Below are 25,790 nucleotides of genomic sequence, written 5' to 3' on the forward strand. Positions count from 1 at the left end.
GGAGTGGCAAGAGGAAAGCACCTGAACCTGTTGTATGAAGTAGCCTTGATTCTTGAAGATGATTGTATAACTATATAGCGTTTATAATATGACTATGTGATTGTGAAAACCTTGTGGCTGAAGTTCCCGTTATCTAGGGTATGGACAGATGAATAAAAAAATAAGGGCAAAAAATAAATAATAGGGTGTTTGTGCTGGTTCGAATCTGTTGTGTACCCCAGAAAAGCTACATTCTTTAATCCTCATTCAGTATTGCTGGGTGGGATCTTTTTTACTGTTTCCATGGAGATGTGACCCACCCAATTGTGGGTGGTAACTTTTTTTTAAGATATTGTCTATGGAGATGTGTCTCCATCCATTCAAGGTGGGGTTGCTTATTGGAGGCCTTTAAGAGGGAACCATTTTGGAGAGAGCTGACAGTCACCAAAACCAGCTGAGCCCACACAACCACAGACCTTTGTAGATGCATGAAGAAAATGCACGGAAGCAACTGAAGAAGTCTGGAGAGAAAGCTAGCAGACATTGCCATGTGCCTTTCCAGCTGAGAGAAACCTCGAAGCTCATCGGTCTCCTTGAACCAAGGTATCTTTTCCTGGATGCCTTAGATTGACACTTTTATAGCCTTGCCTTAATTGAATATTTTCATGGCCTTAGAACCGTGCACTTGCAATTTAATAAATTCCCCTTTTAAGAAGCCATTCTATGTATTCTATTTTGTATATAAGCCTGGTATATTGCATTCAGGCAGCTTTTACAAACAAAAATGGGGGTAAGGGGTAAAAAAAATCTGAATAGATTGCAATACTAGTGTTTAACAAGAGGGAGAGTAAGGAGTATGGGACGCATGTTTTTTTTTTTTAATTTCTTTTCCTGGAGTGATGCAAACGTTCTAAAGATGATCATGGTGATGAATATACAATGTAATGAGATTATGAGCCACTGATTGTATACTTTGAATGGACTGTATGGTGTGTGAAGATACCTCAATAAAAAAATTTAAAAAGAAACGCAAAGGAATGCAAAGCAAGCAAAGCCTGGTAACAGTGATATATTAATGCTAACTCCTTCTCTTTTCTTTCTTCATGGGCTTAATATGATTGAAGAGGTGTCGTTACCAGAAATGTATACAGATGTTAACTTTACAGTTAGGGTCCTTTTAATGTTTTGCTTTAGGGCTTAAATTTCTAATTTATAAAATTTTAGCTTAGCTTCAGTTTGTGTAGTAAGAAAATTGAATACAATTCTAGTTTTTAAAAAATGAACTGAAACTAAGTACACAATTTTTTACCACAATTATTTAGTAATTCCTGAGAATAGGAGATATGGCTAGAATTTGTTAGAACATTTTCTATTCCACAGTCAAATTTTAATGCTGAGAAAAAAGTTGTAGTTATAGAAATAAATAAAAAAAAAAACCACAACTAGTACATTGTCAACCAGACAGACTGTGAGTACAATTAAAATATTTGAATCCTTAAACCATGTCAGCTTTCAAAAGTTCAGTTGCTTAGAGCTTTGGTTATCTCAAGGAGGAGATAACTGTTTTATGCTTGCTTCCTGAGGTAACCACACTTAAGAATAAGTGATGAAATGAATGCTGATAGTACCAAGTAAGATTTCTGTTCCACTATTAATTTTGTTCCAATATCAAATCTTATACTGCCATCAATAATACACACTAGAATGCCAAACACTCTTTTTAAAAAAACTTTGTGTTTAAACCTTTGTAAGAAAATTTTATAGGAGACTATAAGCTCTTGGTAAAATTCGTGGAGCAGTTTTCCAGGATATGACCTAGGCTTGAATAGGTACTTAAAAAGATAGCCTGTTTGAATGAAAAAAAAAAGCAGTAAAATGACATTGGCATTATTATATAATAAAGTTAAATTTCTTATTTTCTTGCAACAAAAGGGCAACTGGAAAACACAAGCAATCATTAGCATATTAGCTGTTTGCTTTCCAATACAGTACGATAATAAAATAAATCTGAATCATTTCCAGTACTTAGGTTATTTTAAAGAAACATTCTGTTTAAGAAAGGAAAATACCAAGCATTCCAAAGGGTAGAAAAAATATATATATAAAACAGAAACCTAACAATGACCAATTATATGAAAATAACTTGCTCAGCAGAAAGAAAACAGAGAAATACATTATGATTCATTTATCTTACAGCTTTTATTTGAGCAAGCAAACCTAGTCAAATGGGAGAATTGTAAAGTATGATTAAAATGGGTGAGTTAGCATTGGCAATATCAATTAAAGAATATTTTGCTAGTGTCACACACTAGCTGGATGGAAAAAAGTTTAACTTGAAACCATTCTGAGACTAGTTCCAAACAAAAAGAAGTGATTGTAAGGGAGGGAAAAAAATAAGCAATATTATGAATGGAAGGTTTGGCCTTTTCAAATGACCAAAAAGAACTTGGAAATCATAATGGGACTATCACAAAGGTCACTCAGTCTTTAACAGTATGCTAACTCTAAGGGTGAGTGTAGGGAGGCAGCTGACAGGTTAGTTTGATAATGGTTTTGTTAGTTTATTGCTCTTGATGGTAAAGGTGGTTTAAAGGTTTTCCTGATATCAAAATATGAAATAAAGTTATATCAAGATCTCATTGTATATGCTAACAGTTCTTGAAAAAATGTACTGTACAATTTGTGTAAAATCTGCACGGGTTATTTCACTAGTTAATAAGGTGCAGTATAAAACACAAATAAAGTAAGCAATATGTAAATAGAGAGAAAGGTCCAGAAGAGGGCTACTGAATTATTAAAGGGTTGCAATACACATCTGAAGAACATGTTTTTCTTCAAATTAGAAACATGAGAGTAATATAGGTGGATGTTAAGATGCATAATTTTGAAAAAAGCTCCTGCCATCCATCCTTTACTTAAGCAAAAGAAAATAAATTTAAAAAATAAATCTTTCTGTCATCAAAAAACCTGGGAATTATATATATAATCACTATTCTTGGCATTGCCAATCTTCTATATTTGTGTTACTTCCCTTTTAATCTTTGCTCTTTGTTTATCTTTCTATGCCAAGTGATGTTATCGGGCATGATTTTGCATACTGCTCTTTTAACTTAGAAAAAAGAACATTTTCATCAATATTAGCTTAATGACTTTTAAAAATAGCTAGATAATATTCCATTAAGTATATATGGCAGAATTTGACCATTCTTTTATTGTTGTACATAAGAGCGTTCCTAATTTTTCACCACTATAATACTGATACAATGAACATCTTTGTCCATAAAGCATGTTAAGGGTAATTTAGCTGAAGTGTTCTTTTCCACAACATTTATTTAAATGGTATTTCTTGAGCAGATGTGGGGATAGGGATGGAGGGAGACAACACAAAAACAAGGTCCAGCTTTACTGACACATTCAGGCAAATTTGGAAAACAATATACCTTAAAAAAAACAAGACTTACAAAGTCACTGTAATACAAGAAAGCTTATAATAACCATACACACTAAAGGCTTAAAAAAGTAGTGCAGATTTCTTAGAGAAGGAGCTAATCAGGAAAACATTTTGTAAAAAATATGGAGCTGGACTTTGAAAAAGTGATGAGTCTTAATGGTCAGAAATTTTCCAAGCCAGGAAGGGTATTGAAGGAGGTAACCCTCTTTTGGTGGTCATATTTGAGCACAATTTTCACTCAGTACATCTGAAAGCCCTAATGGTAAACTATCAGGATTTTTGCCAAGATTAGACTCCTTAGCCAAAATTGCTGAATTCTTTTTTTCTTTCATTCCTTTCACAATTTTCATTCCTTTCACAATTCTCCTGTCTTCTCTCTCAACTATCAAATGTTTCTTTGTCAAAGACCTCCATCTATTTAAAATAATCAAGATAGGCAAATCCCTCTACTTCAAGGCATATAACTAAAATACAAAACCTTATATTCAATGGGATTTAAAAAGACTGGGAGACGGTGCCTTAAAACACTGTATGCATTTTGATTTTTAAAAAACATTACTTGTAAAACAGATTTTTCACACTGTAACAGATCTATGTGAAATAGGGACATTAAAGTTATTAACCAAGGGTTATTTATCAATTTGCCATGCACCAAATTAGTAATGTAGACTCATAATCTACCAAAAGTGATAAGCAGCTAATGAGTATTGACTGTGGTTTCCTTTTGTGGCTTTACTCTGCCAGGAATTCTATTCTGATAACAAGTCCAACCTTATTGTCAGATAGAAGATGCTTTATGAGCCTCAGTGAGGCTGCCAGTTTAGGAATGATTTAAGAACCACAGTGTCAAAAATGAGAGTAAGCCTTCGCAGGATGTATTTTTACTGACAGACTGATAGCCACTTTCCTTTTCCACCTTTTCTTCCTCAAGAATAGAAGCTACTTCCTACAGATAACCAGCAGACAACTCCAAATCCTGGCGACCACATTTCCCATCTGCAGAGGCCCAAGGGGTGTGTTTATAATCCTGTCCCTATAGAGCAAAGGAGGAACCTATAAGGAAATTGTGGATTCATCCTTGGCAGATCTGCTTCACAACCTATTTCCTCACCCCTACCCCACCTGTTTCTAACGTCAGTTCTTATGAGTCCTATTTCTTCTCTTACAGCAAAAACAACCTGACTCATAGAATCAATTTCTAGTTCCCTTTCCAACACAACAACTGCTCTAAGCATGCTGAGCATGGGTATCTCAGAAACCTGATTCCCCAAAGTCCTTGGGCCATTCACAGCTTGGCTATCATGCCCTGCAGGTACTTTGATGAGGACCCTGAGACTTAATATCTATAGCGGCACCTCCTCCTCACTCTTTCTAAATTGCTTCTGAAACGTCCTAGTTTCCCTCCCCAGTTCCAGGTTAAAGACAAAACAGACACTGTAGCAAAAAGAGTTCCCATGGTTGAAACTGCTGATACAGCCAAGATTAAAGTAAGGATTTCCAAATTGTGAGTTTAATTTCTGGGTTGGAGGTGCTCTGCATCCATTCCAAGCTTGCCTTCAGTACCATGACTCACAAAGGCAAATAAAAAGGCAAAAAAAAGTAGACGGGCGCAAACTTCGGTAAAGACAACACAGATTAAGATGTATATGGATGTTTCACTTCTTTCCATCCGATTTTTTTTTTTTTTTTTTAAGCTAGAAGAAAACCGTCCATATTGCAATGTATTAAATGGGCAGAAGTCTCTTCTTGGTTTCTCCGCTCTTGGTAGATAGATTCTGGCTCCAACTGGTAATCTGTGAATAGTGAAGAAACTTCTTACGATCAGATTCCACTGCTCTGGGGAAGGGCAGAAAAGGAGGACCCACTAAGGCAGGGGCAGAGACGACAGAGGGGCAGATCTGAAGATATGAGGAAGGGCTTCATGTGTCCGAGGCAGAAAAACGAGAGAGTAAAAAGAGAAAGGGCATGGCTGAACTGAAGCAACTACTGTGGTGTCTAAGCACGAGCACGGACCAACTGTGGTCTTCTTTCCTAAATCCGCTGAGTCTGGGGTCTGCTGCCACCTTAGTCACCAACCTGTGCCTTCGACGCCTCCCAGAGAGTGGATACGCTCCAGTCAAAACCATCCAACCCACCTCCGAATTCTCCTAAGAGCTGCGAAACGCACCCGCCCGCCCCCCTACCTGTGCTGCGCCTGCGCCTCCTCCGCGCACTCTCAAGGTCAGCACCGCCCCCAGCCCAGACTAAGAGCTCACGGAAGTCGCATTAGAGGACGTCCTGCGTCTCTTCACCTCTGCGTGGCGTGGGGTCGTTGGCGTTCAAGAGGGAGGAGGGACTTCCTGTCCCGCGCAGACACAACTTCCGGCAGAGCCGGAAGATCCTCTCTCGCGCGGCTTCTGGTTGCTGGATTGGAAGGGCAGTTTCGGAACGGTCTGTGCGATTCCAGGACGGCTTATCCACGACCTGTTCTTGGAGCTATGGTGAGTCTTCCTGTAAGGTCTAGGAAAACAATAGTGGGAAAGAACGGGCTTGGAGATCAGTCCTGTGAAGGAAGCCGGGCGGGAGCGCTGTGTGAGCCGCAGGGGAGGACACACTGTCTGCCCCGAAGTACTCGGGTCCTTGAGGAAACAGCATCTGCCCCGCCTTTCCGTGAGACTCTGGCGGGACCGGGGTGACGGGGAATTTATCTGAGAATACCTAGGAGGTAGCTGCGGTGTTTATGGCCCATTCACTGTAAATGGCCTGTGGCGCCAGGTGGTCCCAAAGTTGACCTTTCCTGGCTGATTACGTCCTCTCCCTCTTCCCCACAACCTTTCTCAGCTGCAGGGCAGTGGCCAAGAACTCCACATCTTAGAAGTGTCTTTAACCTCTCCAGGTGGGCACAACGGATCCCCTTTTTGTAGAGGACCAACATCTGTCCTTAAAGGAACGGCAATCAGCTCACCTTTCAAACTCAGCCACTTTGGAACTGGAAAGGTTATGTCAATTAAAAAACAAATCCGGACTTAATAAGGAGAGACTTTATAGAAAGGATTGTTGCAAGCGATGAGGAGGTTTATTGCAATAGGGAGACTGGCTCTAACAATAAGATTTGTTAGTCTTTCAGAGGTTGCTAGAAAAATTTTTTCTTTTATAGAAAGTGTTAACAAGGCTAGAAGGAACCAGGTCTGGGGAAGTGGTATGAAAGGATGGCTGATTTTATAGTAGATCAGAAAATGTTTTACCCTGAAGCAGCCTATTCTCCCTAGGGGCTGTTAAAGAGTGCTTGTCTGAGGGTGGGCTAGAGTTAAGGGACTTTGGTGGGAGAGCCTTAAAATTTGCTTAGAACAGTTTGTTCCGTTGATTTGTGGAAATGTGCAGTTTATTCAGCTGATCATTTATGAGGCAAAGAATGGGAAGTTTTTTGAGGGTCTCTGTCTGGCCTTGTCATAGGTAAATATGGGGTGGCATGGGGAAGGATGGTATTTTGCACTAAGTCTTTTCTTGGAACCCAAAAGGGCATGGGGATTTCCAGGATCACAGGGGTGTGGTGAAGTTCACAACCTTCAATTGCAGGGTCTTCCCTCTTAAAATTTAGCTTGAGTTTGTCATACCTTTTCAGGCTCAAATGTTACCAGTGTTCAGCTGTTGTGTATGGTGATTGGCTTTCTTTCTTTCTTTCTTTTTTAACTTTTTTATTGTATAAAATAATATATATACAAAGCGAAGAAAGAAAAAAGCAATAGTTTTCAAAGCACTCTTCAACAGATCCCAGAGTTTGTCATGCGCTAACATGTCATCCTGTCAGATTTTTCCTTCTAGCTGCTCCAGAATATAGGAGGCTAGAAGGAATAATTTTTTTTTTATCATCACAATTGACTTTTTTTTTTCTTTCTTGTGAAAAATAACATATATACAAAAAAAGCAATAAATTTCAAAGCACAGCACAGCAATTAGTTGTAGAACAGATTTCAGAGTTTGGTATGGGTTACAATTCCACAATTTTAGGTTTTTACTTCTAGCTCTTCTAAGATACAGGAGACTAAAAGAAATATCAACTTAATGGTTCAGCAATCATATTCATTTGTTAAATCATACCTTCTCTGTATAACTCCACCATCACCTTTGATCTTTCTCTCCTATTCTTAAGGGGTATTTGGACTATGGCCACTCTAGCTTTTTCATGTTGGAAGGAGCTGTTAATAATGGGTAGGGAGATGAATCTAGCTGATGTTCTGGAGAGGCTGGACCCTCTAGGTTTCAGGACTTATCTGTTCAGGGAGCCATCTGAGGTTGTAGGTTTCTGGAAAGTTACCCTAGTGCATGGAATCTTTGTAGAATCTTATATATTGCCCTAGGTGTTCTTTGTGATTTGCTGAAATGGTTTTGGTTGGGGTTTGGCAAAGTTATGATAAGTAGCAAGGTCTAACTGAAGCGTGCATGAGAATGACCTCCAGAATAGCCTCTTGACTCTATTTGAATTCTCCCAGCCACTGATACCCGTATTAGTTACATTTCTTTCCCCACTTTTGGTCAGGATGGTATTGTTGATCCCACAGTGCCACCGGGGTGATTGGCTTTTAAATAACTTTTTGAGGCTAACTGTGTATGAAACCAAAGAACTTCAAAGTGATGGTATGTGGTTCCTGGTACTCTACCAGATAAGCTACTTCCTTTGAACATAATGATTGTTTAAAGCTCAGTGAATAACATGGTTTGTATTCATAAAGAGGTTTTTGTTCTTTTGTATCAGTGAACTTAGACACAGATAGTATAATTGTAATGAACCAAAGAGAATTAGCCTGATCCTTCCTTTCCCCTCATCCTCCTCTCCAGTTCACATAAGGAAGAATATGAGGTTTAGAAATAGGCAGTGATTTAGCTAAGTAGGCCTAGTTTGGCACAGCCTATATTAAAACTCAGATCTTCAGTTCTTGAATTGAAGCTAATTTTTAAATTTCTTGGTCTGAAAAGTTGAAGATAGAGTGTAATTAAATCCTTAAATTCATACTAGTCACAGAGAAGCAGAATGTGACCTTGTCCCCAGGAATTTTTGTTTCCTGGAGTACTAGAAATATAACCCTTCTTCCATTGTCAGCTCAAAAGAGATAGGTAGTTATGTTTTAAGCTAGTGTAAAGTAATGCTGTTTTTCAGAATGTCACTTAAGTACTACTTGGAGCCAGATAGTTGACTGTCTACTGTGGCATTACTTATATTTCTGGACCAGTTACTTAACTTAGCTATACCTTTCTCAGCTATGAAATTAATAATATCTTTTTCTTTGTGCATGCAAGTATGGCCAGTGCTTTGAATCCTTCAAAAGAAAGGGGCCTACTAAATGAAGTGAACCTGGGCTAAATTTGCTTGGGGATTCAACTTGGAATTTAGACGTTCTTTTGCACTAACTGGATCTCATGATATAATGAACAGAGCATTGCACTTGAATCAGAAGACTCAAATTCTGCCCATTATTAGTTGTATAAATTTGCCAAAGTCATGTATCGTAGATTAGAGGCCAGTTTCCTCCCAGATAAGAGAAGTGGGACTTGATGGGGATTAGTCTTTTACATGTATGATTCTTTGACTTCATTCAGGACTTTTTCCCAGAGTAGGTCCATGTTTCTGGCTAAATAAAATTTATCCTAATTTCTACAGTTTTTCCTTGTCCTTTTTGTTTCTTACGTTTGACTTTCTTTATCATTTCCTTTTTCATTTTCTTATGTATCATGTACTTGAAACCGTTGCCTGTATGTTTAGCCAAATATTGCACTGTATTCTTAAATGTTATTCAGAATGAAGAGAAGCTTTTGGGCCATCTTTATTTTTAGTTTCATTTTAATGAGTTATAAACTCATTCTGCTCTCTCATTCTCTTACACATTAAGTCGACCAAAACTTAGTACTGCTGTTATTTGTATGTGTAATAGGGTTCTTATATTGTGTGCACATGACAGTAGAATAGTGATCTGGACTAAAATTACAATTATTCACTCTAATTTTTCTGATTCCAAGTTCTTATGAAAATAGGTAGTTTGTAGAAAATTTTCCACACACCCAGAACACTATTCCCTCTATTGTACTTTCCTTTTTTGGAAATTATAGAACAACTTTAATCAAATAGAAATCTTTCCACCATTCAGGGTGACATGTGGGAGAAAGCTAAATTATAGCTAGAAACTGGTACTGCAGTTGTCTTGTGACATGTTATGTCTGTGTAGCATCCTATAGATATTTTTACTGCTGTGCTCTGTTGGAAAAAATGTTGAACACCTTTGCCCTAGTTAATTGAAGTCAATAAGAAAGTTTTCTTTTGTGAGGATGCAGGATGGGAAGACATAATATGGTAAAAGTTATGAGAAATACAGGCATACCTAGAAGATTTTGTGGGTTTGGTTCCAGGCCATGGCGGTAAAGCAAGTCACACGATTTTTTTTTTGGTTTTCCGGTGCATATAAAAGTTATGCTTACACTGTACTGTTGTCTGTTAAGTATGCAATTGCATTATGTCAAAAAGACAACATACATACCTTAATTAAAAAGTGCTTTATTGTGAATAATGCTAAACATCTGAGCCTGAGATCCTCCACCAGCAAAAAGTTTACAACTCCTTGAAGGCTCAGATGTTTAGCATTATTCAGCAATAGAGTATTTTTTTTTTATTAATTAAAAAAAAATTAACAAACAAAACATTTAGAAATCATTCCATTCTACATATATAATCAGTAATTCTTAATATCATCACATAGTTGCATATTCATCATTTCTTAGTACATTTGCATCGATTTAGAAAAAGAAATAAAAAGACAATGGAAAAAGAAATAAAATGATAATAGAAAAAAAAAGAACTATACATACCATACCCCTTACCCCTCACTTTCATTTACCACTATTTCAAACTGAATAATAAAGTATTTTTTAATTAAGATATGTATGTTGTCTTTTCGGCTGATGACTGGATCAGAGTAAACATAATGATTCCTGAATGTTGGGGTGGTTGTGGCAGTTTTTTTTAAATAAGACAACAGTGAAGTGTGCCCTGTAGACTGACTCATCTTTTTTTTTTGCATGGGCAGGCACCGGGAATCGAACCCAGGTCTCCAGCATGGCAGGCGATAACTCTGCCTGCTGAGCCACCGTGGCCCGTCCTGACTCATCTTTTCATAAAAGATTTTTCTGTGGCATGTGATGCTGTTTGGTAGCATTTTACACTCAGTAGAACATCTTTCATAATTGGAGTAGATCTTCTCAAACCCTGCTCTGCCTTATCGACTGAGTTCATGTAATAGTCTATATCTTTGTTGTCATTTCAACAATGTTCACAGCATCTTCACCAGGAGTAGATTTCATCTCAAGAAACCAGTTTCTTTGCTGATCCATAAGAAGCAGTTCTACATCTGTTCAAGTTTTATCATGAAATTGTAGCAATTCAGTCACATTTTTCAGGCTCCACTTCTAATTTGACTTCTATTTCCATCACATCTGCAATTACTTCCTCCACTGAAGTCTTGAATGCCTCAAAGTCATGCATGAGGGTTGGAATCAACTTTCAAACTCCTGTTCATTATATTTTGACCTCTCATAAGTCACGAATATTCTTATTGTCATCTAGAATGGTGAATCCTTTCCATTAGGTTTTCAGTTTACTTTGCCCAGATTCATCTGAGGAATCACTATCTGTGGCAGCTATAGCTTTACAAAATGTATTTCTTAAATAATAAGACTTGAAAGTCAAAATGACTCTTTGATCCATGGGCAGCTAAATGGATGTTGTGTTAGCAGGCATGAAAACAACATTAATCTTATTGTACTCTCCATCAGAGTTCTTGGGTGAACAGATACTGTCAAGAGCAATAATATTTTGAAAGGAATCTTTTTCTGAACTGTGGGTCTCAATAGTAGGTTAAAGATGTTCAGTAAACCTTGTTATAAACAGATGTGCTGTCATCCAGGCTTTGTTGTTCCATTTATACAGCTCAGACATAATTCTTAAGGGCCCTAGAGTTTTTTGAATGGTATATGAACATTGGCTTCATCTTCAAGTTACCAGCTGCATTAGCTCATAACAAGAGTGTCAGTCTGTCCTTTGAAGCTTTGAAGCCAGGTATTGACTTCTCCTCTTTGCTATGAAAGTCCTAAGAAGGCTGTTTTGTCCACATTGAAAATCTGTTGTTTAGTGTAGCCACCGTCATCAATGATTTTAGCTAGATCTTCAGGATATTTTGCTGCTACATGAAGTATTTGCTGCTTCGCCTTCTATTTTGATGTTATGGAGATGGCTTCTTTCCTTAAACCTCATAAACCAACCACTGCTAGCTTCATGCTTTTCTTCTCCAGATTCCTCACCTCTCAGCTTCCTAGAATTAAAGAGTTAGGTCTCACCTCTCAGCTTCTTAGAATTAAAGAGTTAGGTCTCACCTCTCAGCTTCCTAGAATTAAAGAGAGTTGGGGCTTTGCTCTGGATTAGGCTTTGGTTTAAGGAAATGTGGCTGGTTTGATATTCCTGCCAGACCGCGCAATCTTCCTCTGTATCAGGAGAAAGGCTGCTTTACTTTATTATTCATGTGTTCACTTTTGCTTTCCTTCAAGAACTTTTCCTTAGCATTCACAATTTTGCAAAGACAAGAGGCCTAGCTTTCAACCTGTCTTCACTTTTGACAGGCCTTCCTGACTAAGCTTAATCATTTTTAGCTTTTGACTTAAGGTGAGAGATGTGAGACTCTTCCTTTCACTTGAACACTTAGAGACCATTGTAGGGATATTACTTGACCTGATTTCAATATTGCTATACTTGGGGAATAGGAAGGAGAAGGAGGGAGATGGAAACAGCCAATTGGTGGAACAGTCAGGACATCAGAGCATTTATTGATTAAATTCACCACCTTATATAAGTGTAGTTTGTGCCACCCTAAAACAATTACATTGGTAACATCAAAAATCACTGATCACAGAGCACCATAGCAGACATAATACTAATGAAAAAAATTGTAATAGTGTGAGAAACCATAATGTGACACAGACACTAAGTGAGCACGTGCTATTGTAAAAAAATGGTACTGATATACTTGCTCGATTCAGGGTTGCCACAAATCTTCAGTTTCTAAAAAACGTAACTTTGAGGAACCCTGCTTTAGAGAATTTGGTGGTCATAATTGAAGCTTATGTGTGTGGTAGCCTGGAGTTGTGTATCCTAGAAAAAACATGCCCTCAGCCTATTCCTGTGGGTGTGAACTCATTGTAAATAGGACCTTTAAAAGTGGTTCATTCAGTTAAGGTGTGGCCCTGCTGAATCAGGATAGTTCTTAATTGAATTACTGGAAGAGGTCCCAGAGAGAGAAGCCATTGGGGAAGAGCCAGAAGCAGGAAGTCAGTGGAACTCAGAGGAGAAAGAAGACATCACCATAAGCGTTGATTGCCATGTAACAGAAAAGCTAAGGACTAAAGATTGCTGACACTCGAACTTAGAATGCCACTCTTCAGGGAGAACACATTACCTTGTTGATGCTTGGATTTTGGATTTCTTCTTGCCTCAAAACTGTGAACCAATAAATTCCTGTTTTTAAACCATTCCATTGTGTGGTATTTGTTTTAGCAGCTAAGAAACTGAAACGTGCTATCTGAGTGGTAATCAGACATGCAGTTTGAAGGATGGATTCTGGTCAGTTTTCATCAGTTAACCACAAAGTGGCAGAGATTTGGGTTTCTTCCCAGATCTCTTTCTTTTCCTCTGACTTCTTGTCTTCACAACTTTCCCCAAAATATTTGGTTGCAGTGATATGAGAGACTTGTTGCTTGGCTAGCATTTGGTTGACTTAAGGTTATTTTTTAAGACTGTGCCTTGTCCTTTGGGCTTTGGTTCATTAAAAAAAAATTGGTTCTTTTCTTTGCTTTAGGGTAAAAGCTTAAAGCTTAAATTATATTAAATTGATATTGAAAAATTGGGAAATATCCTTAAGTGTTCATTTCTAAGAACTTATTTTCTTGAGATCTTTTTTTTTTTATAGCAGAGCTATTTTAATCATTCAAAGAGCAAGCTCAGTATGTTTCAGATTATTTTTTACACATTATGGTTGTACAATTTGAGGCTGGTTAAATACAAATGGTTTTCAAAATTTATTTGAATAATTTTTAATTACTACATGTAAAGTGATCATGAAAATATTTGGCATTCTTTAAGTTTTGAAACTCTGAACAGGCACTTACATAAAGGAAAATGTTACCATTCACAGATACCTATTTTTAAAATAGATGCTCCAGCATGGGACTTTTTGCCAGTATTTATTAACCATTTTATCAAAGTGCCATTGTAGTAAAACAGGTTTAAGGAAATTAATTTGGATTATTTAGCTTACTTAAAGTGAGGTTACCTAACAAGTTTACTCTGAAGTGTATAAAAAATATTGGCACAAAAACCAATGAACCGTAAATGAAGGTAGTTTCCGTACAGCAGACTTTGTTTGGTATCTACATTTTCATTTACTGTATTTGAGATCAGATTCCATGCACAAAATCAGATAACTGCAACCTTCTTTTTCAGACATTGAACAAATGACTTGAATGTAATGTTAAAAAATTAAAATGTGGGTGAGATTTAAGTTTGAGTTTGAACTAACCAAAGTTCCAGTTTAACAACTATGAAATTGTCCAAATCTAGATAACTACATGCTTCACAAAATGCTCATGAGTCCCCAATCCCAAAATTTTCACTGGAAAAGTGAAGAGAATAAATTTGTGAGGTCAACAAAATAGTGTATATATGACAAAAAGATTCCTTAAATTAAAAAAATACATATACATGTTTCAGAGTATTTATGGAAAAATTACACAATTTAACAAATTTTAAACCACCAACATAGGGTCAGTTCCACATTACAGAAAACATACAGTGGCACTTCTGGACAGAAGCAGAGTGAGTACTTAATATGGTGAGGAAAAAAAAAAGACCGTGAAAAGGCACAATAACATGCCACATAGTCCCTTGAAAATAAAATATTCGTATGACAGAAGACTTATAAGAGTATACAAATTCAAGAAGCCATGGAATGGTAGACTCAGAGGCAGTTAAATACTCCATATGTGTTTCTCAAACTTAGGTAAAAACAATTAGTTTTTTAAAAAAATTGAGATGCTGTTTTAAATCTTTGTACAATATAAGAGCCACTTGGGTTTTCTAATTTTATTTGAACATAAAATTTTTTTTCATGAAGATAATAAGAAGTAATCATTTGCATGAAAAGGGAGAAAAAAGATTTATAATCAACACTGCAGAAAGAAAGCAAAATTATGAATAACTAACCTACTTACAGGAAAATCTTTAGTATTTATGCTAAAGCATATCTGAGTGCTTAGCAAATCAAAGTGCAGATAATTAAAAATAAAAGGAAACAGCTTAAGAAAGTTCCAATGTTTCAAGGAAAGCACTTTTTAAAAATATATATACCTGAAGAACATTTAGTTATACCATAAAATATATGCAGCCCTGTAAGATAAAGGAAGACTGTTATAAATGGAGTTTTGGCCTTTTACCCCTCTGTGCTGGTTTGAAAGGAAGTATGCCCCCTAAGAAAAGCCATGTTTTAATATAAATCCCATTTCTTAAAGGTAGAATAATCCCTATTCAATACTGTATATTTGAAACTGTAATGAGATCATTTCCCTGGTTGATGTGATTTAGTTAAGAATGGTTGTTAAACTGGATTAGGGATGACATGTCTCCACCCATTTGAGTGGGTCTTGATTAGTTGCTGAAATCCTATAAAAGAGGAAACATTTTGGAGAATGAGAGATTCAGGGAGATTCAGAGAGAGCAACACTACAAAGCAGAGAGTCCACCAGCCAGTGACCTTTGGAGATGAAGAAGGAAGACACCTCCCGGGGAGCTTCATGAAACAGGAAGCCAGGAGACAAAGCTAGCAGATGACGCCGTGTTCACCATGTGCCCTTCCAGCTGAGAGAGAAACCCTGAACTTCGTTGGCCTTCTTGAACCAAGGTATCTTTCCCTGGATGCCTTAAGTTGGACATTTCTATAGACTTGTTTTGATTGGGACATTTTCTCGGCCTTAGAACTGTAAACTAGCAACTCATTAAATTCCCCTTGTTAAAAGCCGTTCCATTTCTGGTATATTGCATTCCAGCAGCTAGCAAACTAGAACACCCTCCATGCCACACCATCTTTAACCTATTGAACTTAATAGTTAAAGGAGTTTTTTGGTTTTCATTTTTTCTCCCATTCAGTTCACATTTCAGGCTGAGCAGCCGATGCCTATGATTCTGGAGATTCAAATTGCTGCCGTTTCCTCAGTTTTTCAGGTGCTTTTCTCTGTAAAATGATCTCCCGTTTCCTCAAGTATCTTCTGTCTCCCTCATTAACAAGGGCTAGATTAATAACGTACCTTACTGAAAATTTTCTGTTCACATCTCTCATTGTTGGAGTTGGGTCATATCCCCCTAAAAATAGTCTTATTGGAATTGATTCACCTTTTACTGGTGCACCATCCATTATTTCGTATCTGGCAGTTGTTTCTGTTGGGTCCAGTTCCTGTTTTGATTAGTTTAACTCCATATATTGGGTTTTTAGTCTTACTAATAAAACGCAAATTTTTCTAACCATCACATCTTTTAAGTGATACTTTGCTTTATTATATTCAAATTCTATGTTAGAGGATCTTCAATGCCTACTTCCATTTTATTAGAGTTGTTTATGTCAGGATAGGTGGTAAGCTGGTGAACAGTAAGATCATACACTTTTACAAGTCTCTTAGTCTTCTTACTATTGTCACATTAAGAAAATACCTCAAACGGACATTGGCACTTATGTAAGACTCATGCTTTTCAACTTGCGTGAATTCAAAGTCATAACTTCTTCTCTGAGTCAGTTTTCCAGGTAGGGCCAGTTCTTTCATTAGGTTTACAATTTCACGAGTATATTCTTGTTGAAAAGTTCAGTTGGACCTACAAATTCAATTCTAATTCCTTGGGACTCTAGCATCTTTCTAGGTTGCTTAAAGGCTAGGTTTACGTTTCCCAAAACAGATTTGCCATCATAGAAAATATAGTGTTTTTCTACTTTTCCATCTTCATTTTTCATTTGTGCCATTTTCCTGGTTTCCCCATTATTAAGGACGAGACTGATATCGCAAATGGGACCCAAAAAGCCTCCAAGGAAATTCATTGTCAGCGCTGCTATTGCTGCGTCCCTGTCCCTGGCAACTTCACTCCTCTCCCCTCTGGAGAACCCCCTTTCTTAAGGTCTTGACGTGATTTTGCCCATGATACTAAGTTAAGAATGAACACAGCTTTGCTCAAAGGAGCTTTCCTAAAATGAAATGGCTTCCTACTCTTTTATACCAGCTACCCTTCAGTTATAGAAGTAAATCATCTTTCAAGTTCACGTGAAATGAATATTCGTAGTTTTGATTGAAATGATTGTAACTTTTGTTTCACTGGACAAACATTTTAAAATTTGTACTCTTTATCTCAAGGGTATTCATTCATTCATTCACTATTAAGTACCATCTGTATGCCAGGTACTATTCTTGTCAACAGGGATATAACTGTTTACAAAACAGTCCTTGCCTTTATGTGCTTACGTGTTATTGGGAAAGTCTGATGAATAATCAGATGCTGAAATAGATACATAGGATGTCAGTCATAAATGCGACAAAGAAAGTTAAAGCAGAATAAGAAAATGAAAAAAGGAAAATTATTGAAGTGGCTGTTTCACATAGGGTGTTTGGGGAAAGCATCAATGAAGAGGTAACATTGGAACAGATTTGAATTCATATATATGTGTTCAGCCAATGTGCCTGGTACCAATGAGTACATTTTTATGGACTATACCCTAAAAAGTTATGGTAGATATCTAAAAAGCAGACACAAAGCTTGTGTTTCTAAATTATGTATAAATCTTTTGTTGAACTTCTGTGTTGTTACTTTTCCAAACAGTGAACAGAAAAATAATAGAAACGTATAAAAAATAAATCATATATAGTAAGTAATATAATAAATTATGTTTTTATGCCAGATATTTTAATTACAGTTCTCGAGAAACTTACAAAATACTGATTTTACAATCTTTTATGTTATAGACAATAATTTTGTTGGTAAAGTTGATTAAACATCTTTTAAATACCTTTTGTGTTTTAGCCATAAAGTGTAAGATTTCTTTAGAAAAAGGCCTGAAATGTTTTTAGCTTTTGTGGTACTTTGATGTTATTACTCCAAATCTTGATACCTGATTAAAATGTGTTTTTTAGAATCTTTAGTCCAGATATTAATAAAATCATTTTCGTCCATGAGTACCTAAAAATGACTTTGAGAAAAGTGCAAATAAACATATGGTTGAAAGTGTGCTTAAACTAGAACTAGGTGACCTCTGTGGTTTGCCTCTTACAGTTCTGTGATTATGAATAAGTGAATTTGCGACAGTTTTGAATATGGTAGACTTTAGTTTATTTGAGAAACATTTATTGAGGACTTATGTTCCAAACTTTAAATCAGCCACCATGGGCATTGCGACATTGGCTCAGTGGCAGAATTCTCGCCTGCCATGCCGGAGACCTGGATTCATTTCCCGGTGGTTGCCCATGCAAAAAAATAAAAATGAAAAAGTAAGGCACCAGGGATTAAAAAAATCTAAGTAAGATGGTGTTTGCTTTGCTTTCAAGGAACTCAGTCTAGGAGAAGAAATAGATATATAAATAAAAAATAGTGCATTTAGTTGAATATACCTTGGGGCACAAAGGATGGAGTATTCAGTTTGTGTGGCATTCAAGAAAGGTTTTTGAATTTTACTTTTCCTCAGTAATAATAATAGCTTCATTTATTGAGCAGTTATATTTATCAGAGTTCCAGATTCTACCTATATTAACTCACTTAAATCTTTAGAAAGTTGTCAAATCCTATTAAGTAGGATGTTTTTTAACCTCCATTTTACAGATGTAGCATTGGAGGCACAGCTTGATTAAAGCAACTTGTTCAAGATCACACAGTGGTGGTGGAACTTGACTTCTAACCTGTGCTATTTGGCTGCTTTGTATTTTGCCAGTTTAATTATTGCTTATCTTTGATAAGCTTTGGTTTATGAAAGGATTGAATTTCAAAGTTTAATCCAGTGTTTTAAATTAAAAGCATATTTTCTGTAGAAATATTGTGATTGTTGTTTATATTTCCAAGAAATCTTCCCAAACCTATGTAAACCCTAGTATAACATCTTGTATTGGAGAAATTAATCCTTACTGACATGCATAACAGATACGATTGACATTTCTAACTCACATGCCAAATACATCTGCCATTGCTGTAGTCAGTCATAAAAAACATCCCTTCCACCTTAACTGCCTCTAATTAAGGCATTCCTCCACACCAAAAGCATTATTGTCCCTTAGGCTTGGGGATGGAGCTGTAGTAGTACTGATGAGGTGAGGGGCAATTAGAGAAATGGGGATGAGGAGCTGTGGAAGATTTGAATTTCTTATTTAGTGTGTCACCATTGTTCCAAGCTTGTCTCACAGTAATTCTATTTCTTTTCCTCCCTTTCCACTTGGACTACCAATTGCTTGCAAGTAGACCTTTGTTTCCTCTTTGAGTTGTGGGGAAGGATGTAGTCTGTAGATTACCTTGTTTTCCTGTACTTAAGTTCCACAGATACAGGTTAAGGTTTTTACTGCAAAGAACATTGGGCAAAAGTCATTTTCCGTTTACCACATTACTTCCTCCCATCCATCAACTGTCTTGTCTACCCATCCACCCATCTATCTTTATTTATTCCTATAAAGATCCTTTTGGGGGGGCCAGAATAGAAGTCTTAGCTAATAATAGCTCTTTCAATAAAAATTCTTAAAAGCAGATAGCTTTGTATTGTGAAGAAGACATGACATGGAAATTCTAACAGATATTGGAAAAAAGGGGGCTTTTCTCCACTAGTAGTAATCACTTATGAAAAAGGAACCTGAAGCTTATTCTGCTCCATATTATAAATATGTAATTATAGATAGCCAGTGGTTAATGCCACAAATACTTAGCATTATATTGTCTATGCTGTTTTTCTTTCTTAAATAAGCTTAATAATTTTATCTTTGTGATAAATAATAGAAGTCTTTTGAAATATTAATGTTGATTGCTTATGTCTTTATTAGTTATCTATGTCTACACTTCACATAGTGTTTAGCTGAGTTTTGTTATCTTTTACTTGGTGGTTTCCACTGTTTGTCCCAATGCAAAGATGTGCTTAGAAAAGGCAATGTGGTAGCTCCCTCCTTTCTTTTAGGAAAGTCATACTGGATTCTATTCCTCCAAAGCTGAAACCTCATTAATTTGAATGTTTATTATGTATTTTTATAATTTCAGAAGATTTTGTCTATTTTTATTTTGAGGTAAATGATTAATGATTAGAAAAAATTCCATTTCATTATGGTTTGTGGAGATAAGTTATATAAATGCACCGTAACTGGAGTGATTTGATTCTGGTTTCAGTTTTGTTTATAGGAGAAATCATGATATTTTTCCTTAGAAGTTTTGCTTTTGTTAGAAGTTAGTAGGTACTCGCTTCGACTGCACATATATTAAAATTCGGTAGTACAATTTTTTTTTTTTAGGATTTTTTTTTTATTAATTAACGGAAAAAAAGAAATTAACCCAGCATTTAGAAATCATACCATTCTACATATGCAATCAGTAATTCTTAACATCATCACATAGATGCATGATCATCATTTCTTAGTACATTTGCATTGGTTTAGAAGAACTAGCAACACAACAGAAAAAGATATAGAATGTTAATATAGCGAAAAAATAAAAGTAATAATAATAGTAAAAAAAAAAGACAAACAAACAACCAGACAGACAAAAACAAACAAAAAAAAACAAAACAAAAAAACAAAACAAAAACCTATAGCTCAGATGCAGCTTCATTCAGTGTTTTAACATGATTACTTTACAATTAGGTATTATTGTGCTGTCCATTTTTGAGTTTTTGTATCTAGTCCTGTTGCACAGTCTATCCCTTCAGCTCCAATTACCTGTTATCTTACCCTGTTTCTAACTCCTGCTGGACTGTGTTACCAATGACATATTCCAAGTTTATTCTCGAATGTCGGTTCACATCAGTGGGACCATACAGTACTTGTCCTTTAGTTTTTGGCTAGACTCACTCAGCATAATGTTCTCTAGGTCCATCCATGTTATTACATGCTTCATAAGTTTATCCTGTCTTAAAGCTGCATAATATTCCATCGTATGTATATACCACAGTTTGTTTAGCCACTCGTCTGTTGATGGACATTTTGGCTGTTTCCATCTCTTTGCAATTGTAAATAACGCTGCTATAAACATTGGTGTGCAAATGTCCGTTTGTGTCTTTGCCCTTAAGTCCTTTGAGTAGATACCTAGCAATGGTATTGCTGGGTTGTATGGCAATTCTATATTCAGCTTTTTGAGGAACCGCCAAACTGCCTTCCACAGTGGTTGCACCATTTGACATTCCCACCAAGAGTGGATAAGTGTGCCTCTTTCTCCACATCCTCTCCAGCACTTGTCATTTTCTGTTTTGTTGATAATGGCCGTTCTGGTGGGTGTGAGATGATATCTCATTGTGGTTTTGATTTGCATTTCTCTAATGGCCAGGGACATTGAGCATCTCTTCATGTGCCTTTTGGCCATTTATATTTCCTCCTCTGAGAGGTGTCTATTCAAGTCTTTTTCCCATTTTGTAATTGGGTTGGCTGTCTTTTTGTTGTTGAGTTAAACAATCTCATTATAAATTCTGGATACTAGACCTTTATCTGATATGTCGTTTCCAAATATTGATTCCCATTGTGTAGGCTGTCTTTCTACTTTCTTGATGAAGTTCTTTGATGCACAAAAGTGTTTAATTTTGAGGAGCTCCCATTTATTTCTTTCCTTCTTCAGTGCTCTTGCTTTAGGTTTAAGGTCCATAAAACCGCCTCCAATTGTAACTTTCATAAGATATCTCCCTACATTTTCCTCTAACTGTTTTATGGTCTTAGACCTAATGTTTAGATCTTTGATCCATTTTGAGTTAACTTTTGAATAGGGTGTGAGATATGGGTCTTCTTTCATTCTTTTGCATATGGATATCCAGTTCTCTAGGCACCATTTATTGAAGAGACTGCTCTGTCCCAGGTGAGTTGGCTTGACTGCCTTATCAAAGGTCAAATGTCCATAGATGAGAGGGTCTGTATCTGAGCACTCTATTCGATTCCATTGGTCGATATATCTATCTTTATGCCAATACCATGCTGTTTTGACCACGGTGGCTTCATAATATGCCTTAAAGTCAGGCAGCGTGAGACCTCCAGCTTCGTTTTTTTTCCTCAAGATGTTTTTAGCAATTCGGGGCACCCTGCCCTTCCAGATAAATTTGCTTATTGGTTTTTCTATTTCTGAAAAATAAGTTGTTGGGATTTTGATTGGTGTTGCATTGAATCTGTAAACCAATTTAGGTAGGATTGACATCTTAACTATATTTAGTCTTCCAATCCATGACCACAGTATGCCCTTCCATCTATTTAGGTCTTCTGTGATTTCTTTCAGCAGTTTTTTGTAGTTTTCTTTATATAGGTTTTTTGTCTCTTTAGTTAAATTTATTCCTAGGTATTTTATTCTTTTAGTTGCAATTGTAAATGGGATTCGTTTCTTGATTTCCCCCTCAGCTTGTTCATTACTAGTGTATAGAAATGCTACAGATTTTTGAATGTTGATCTTGTAACCTGCTACTTTGCTGTACTCATTTATTAGCTCTAGTAATTTTGTTGTGGATTTTTCCGGGTTTTCGACGTATAGTATCATATCGTCTGCAAACAGTGATAGTTTTACTTCTTCCTTTCCAATTTTGATGCCTTGTATTTCTTTTTCTTGTCTAATTGCTCTGACTAGAACTTCCAACACAATGTTGAATAATAGTGGTGATAGTGGACATCCTTGTCTTGTTCCTGATCTTAGGGGGAAAGTTTTCAATTTTTCCCCATTGAGGATGATATTAGCTGTGGGTTTTTCATATATTCCCTCTATCATTTTAAGGAAGTTCCCTTGTATTCCTATCTTTTGAAGTGTTTTCAACAGAAAAGGATGTTGAATCTTGTCAAATGCCTTCTCTGCATCAATTGAGATGATCATGTGATTTCTCTGCTTTGATTTGTTGATATGGTGTATTACATTAATTGATTTTCTTATGTTGAACCATCCTTGCATACCTGGAATGAATCCTACTTGGTCATGATGTATAATTCTTTTAATGTGTTGTTGGACACGATTTGCTAGAATTTTATTGAGGATTTTTGCATCTATATTCATTAGAGAGATTGGCCTGTAGTTTTCTTTTTTTGTAATATCTTTGCCTGGTTTTGGTATGAGGGTGATGTTGGCTTCATAGAATGAATTAGGTAGTTTTCCCTCCACTTCTATTTTTTTGAAGAGTTTGAGGAGAGTTGGTACTAATTCTTTCTGGAATGTTTGATAGAATTCACATGTGAAGCCGTCTGGTCCTGGACTTTTCTTTTTAGGAAGCTTTTGAATGACTAATTCAATTTCTTTACTTGTGATTGGTTTGTTGAGGTCATCTATTTCTTCTTAAGTCAAAGTTGGTTGTTCATGTCTTTCCAGGAACCCGTCCATTTCATCTAAATTGTTGTATTTATTAGTGTAAAGTTGTTCATAGTATCCTGTTATTACCTCCTTTATTTCTGTGAGGTCAGTAGTTATGTCTCCTCTTCCATTTCTGATCTTATTTATTTGCATCCTCTCTTCTTCTTTTTGTCAATCTTGATAAGGGCCCATCAATCTTATTGATTTTCTCATAGAACCAACTTCTGGTCTTATTGATTTTCTCTATTGTTTTCATATTTTCAATTTCATTTATTTCTGCTGTAATCTTTTGTTATTTCTTTCCTTTTGCTTGCTTTGGGATTAGTTTGCTGTTCTTTCTCCAGTTCTTCCAAGTGGACAGTTAATTCCTGCATTTTTGCCTTTTCTTCTTTTCTGGTATAGGCATTTAGGGCAATAAATTTCCCTCTTAGCACTGCCTTTGCTGCATCCCATAAGTTTTGATATGTTGTGTTTTCATTTTCATTCGCCTCGAGGTATTTACTAATTTCTCTTGCAATTTCTTCTTTGACCCACTTGTTTAAGAGTGTGTTGTTGAGCCTCCACGTATTTGTGAATTTTCTGGCACTTCGCCTATTATTGATTTCCAACTTCATTCCTTTATGATCCGAGAAAGTGTTGTGTATGATTTCAATCTTTTTAAATTTGTTAAGACTTGCTTTGTGACCCAGCATATGGTCTATCTTTGAGAATGATCCATGAGCACTTGAGAAAAAGGTGTATCCTGCTGTTGTGGGATGTAATGTCCTATAAATGTCTATTAAGTCTAGTTCATTTATAGTAATATTCAGATTCTCTATTTCTTTGTTGATCCTCTGTCTAGATGTTCTGTCCCTTGATGAGAGTGGTGAGTTGAAGTCTCCAACTATTATGGTATATGAGTCTATTTCCCTTTTCAGTGTTTGCAGTATATTCCTCACGTATTTTGGGGCATTCTGATTCGGTGCGTAAATATTTATGATTGTTATGTCTTCTTGTTTAATTGTTCCTTTTATTAGTATATAGTGTCCTTCTTTGTCTCTTTTAACTGTTTTACATTTGAAGTCTAATTTGTTGGATATTAGTATAGCCACTCCTGCTCTTTTCTGGTTGTTATTTGCATGAAATATCTTTTCCCAACCTTTCACTTTCAACCTATGTTTATCTTTGGGTCTAAGATGTGTTTCCTGTAGACAGCATATCGAAGGATCCTGTTTTTTAATCCATTCTGCCAATCTATGTCTTTTGATTGGGGAATTCAGTCCATTGACATTTAGTGTTATTACTGTTTGGATAATATTTTCCTCTAACATTTTGCCTTTTGTATTATATATATCATATCTGATTTTCCTTCTTTCTACACTCTTTTCCATATCTCTCTCTTCTGTCTTTTTGTATCTGACTCTAGTGCTCCCTTTAGTATTTCTTGCAGAGCTGGTCTCTTGGTCACAAATTCTTTCAGTGACTTTTTGTCTGAGAATGTTTTAATTTCTCCCTCATTTTTGAAGGATAATTTTGCTGGATATAGGAGTCTTGGTTGGCAGTTTTTCTCTTTTAGTAATTTAAATATATCATCCCACTGTCTTCTAGCTTCCATGGTTTCTGCTGAGAAATCTACACATAGTCTTATTGGGTTTCCCTTGTATGTGATGGATTGTTTTTCTCTTGCTGCTTTCAAGATCCTCTCTTTCTCTTTGACCTCTGACATTCTAACTAGTAAGTGTCTTGGAGAACGCCTATTTGGGTCTAATCTGTGTGGGGTGCTCTGTACTTCTTGGATCTGTAATTTTAGGTCTTTCATAAGAGTTGGGAAATTTTCAGTGATAATTTCTTCCATTAGTTTTTCTCCTCCTTTTCCCTTCTCTTCTCCTTCTGGGACACCCACAACACGTATATTTGTGCGCTTCATGTTGTCCTTCAGTTCCCTGATAACCCTGTTCAAATTTTTCCATTCTTTTCCCAATAGTTTCTGTTTCGTTTTGGAATTCAGATGTTCCATCCTCCATGTGCTGGTTTGAAAGGAAGTATGCCCCCTAAGAAAAGTCATGTTTTAATATAAATCCCATTTCTTAAAGGTAGAATAGTTTCTATTCAATGCTGTGTATTTGGGACTGTGATGGGATCATCTCCCTGGTTGATGAGATTTAGTTAAGAACGGTTGTTAAACTGGATTAGGGGATGACATGTCTCCACCCATCTGAGAGGGTCTTGATTAGTTTCTGAAGTCCTATAAAAAGAGGAAACATTTTGGAGAATGAGAGACTCGGAGAGAGCAGAGAATGCTGCAGCACCACGAAGCAGAGAGTCCACCAGCCAGCGACCTTTGGAGATGAAGAAGGGAAACGCCTCCCGGGGAGCTTTATGAAACCAGAAGCCAGGAGAGTAAGCTAGCAGATGACGCTGTGTCTGCCATGTGCCCTTCCAGCCGAGAGAGAAGCCCTGACTGCGTTCGCCATGTGCCTTTCCAGATGAGAGAGAAACCCTGAACTTCATCGGCCTTCTTGAACCAAGGTATCTTTCCCTGGATGCCTTTGATTGGACTTTTCTATAGACTTGTTTTAATTCTCGGCCTTAGAACTGTAAACTAGCAACTCATTAAATTCCCCTTGTTAAAAGCCATTCTGTTTCTGGTATATTGCATTCCAGCAGCTAGCAAACTAGAACACTCCAAATCACTAATTCTATCTTCTGTCTCTTTAAATCTATCATTGTAGGTATCCATTGTTTTTTCCATCTTTTCTACTTTATCCTTCACTTCCATAAGTTCTGTGATTTGTTTTTTCA

The 25,790-nt window shown here is 36.5% G+C and overlaps 1 protein-coding gene, 1 long non-coding RNA gene and 1 pseudogene across 4 annotated transcripts in view; 1 reads left to right on the forward strand and 2 right to left on the reverse strand.

Moving 5' to 3' along the window:
* Positions 1-4,918: 4,918 nt before the first annotated feature.
* Positions 4,919-5,790, reverse strand: LOC143665602 (uncharacterized). The gene is made up of 2 exons (XR_013167108.1): positions 5,614-5,790; positions 4,919-5,223 (listed from the first exon to the last, which is right to left on the reverse strand). It is a non-coding gene; the product is annotated as an uncharacterized LOC143665602 (long non-coding RNA).
* Positions 5,766-25,790, forward strand: part of TMEM161B (transmembrane protein 161B) — an 84,742-nt gene continuing 64,717 nt past the window's right edge. For 2 of the 3 annotated variants that reach the window (XM_077139194.1, XM_077139195.1), the window contains exon 1: positions 5,766-5,910. Coding sequence is in view for 1 of the 3 variants with exons in the window: in XM_077139190.1 (XP_076995305.1) it covers positions 5,908-5,910 (3 nt within the window). In the remaining 2 variants the exon portion in view is untranslated. The remainder of the gene's footprint in view (positions 5,911-25,790) is intronic. The other variant, XM_077139190.1, reaches the window with a different exon arrangement.
* On the reverse strand, positions 15,643-16,593 carry LOC143665599 (vacuolar protein sorting-associated protein 26A pseudogene; annotated as a pseudogene).

This window comes from Tamandua tetradactyla, chromosome 21, assembly GCF_023851605.1.
Source record: "Tamandua tetradactyla isolate mTamTet1 chromosome 21, mTamTet1.pri, whole genome shotgun sequence".
In the NCBI taxonomy this organism is placed as follows: domain Eukaryota; kingdom Metazoa; phylum Chordata; class Mammalia; order Pilosa; family Myrmecophagidae; genus Tamandua; species Tamandua tetradactyla.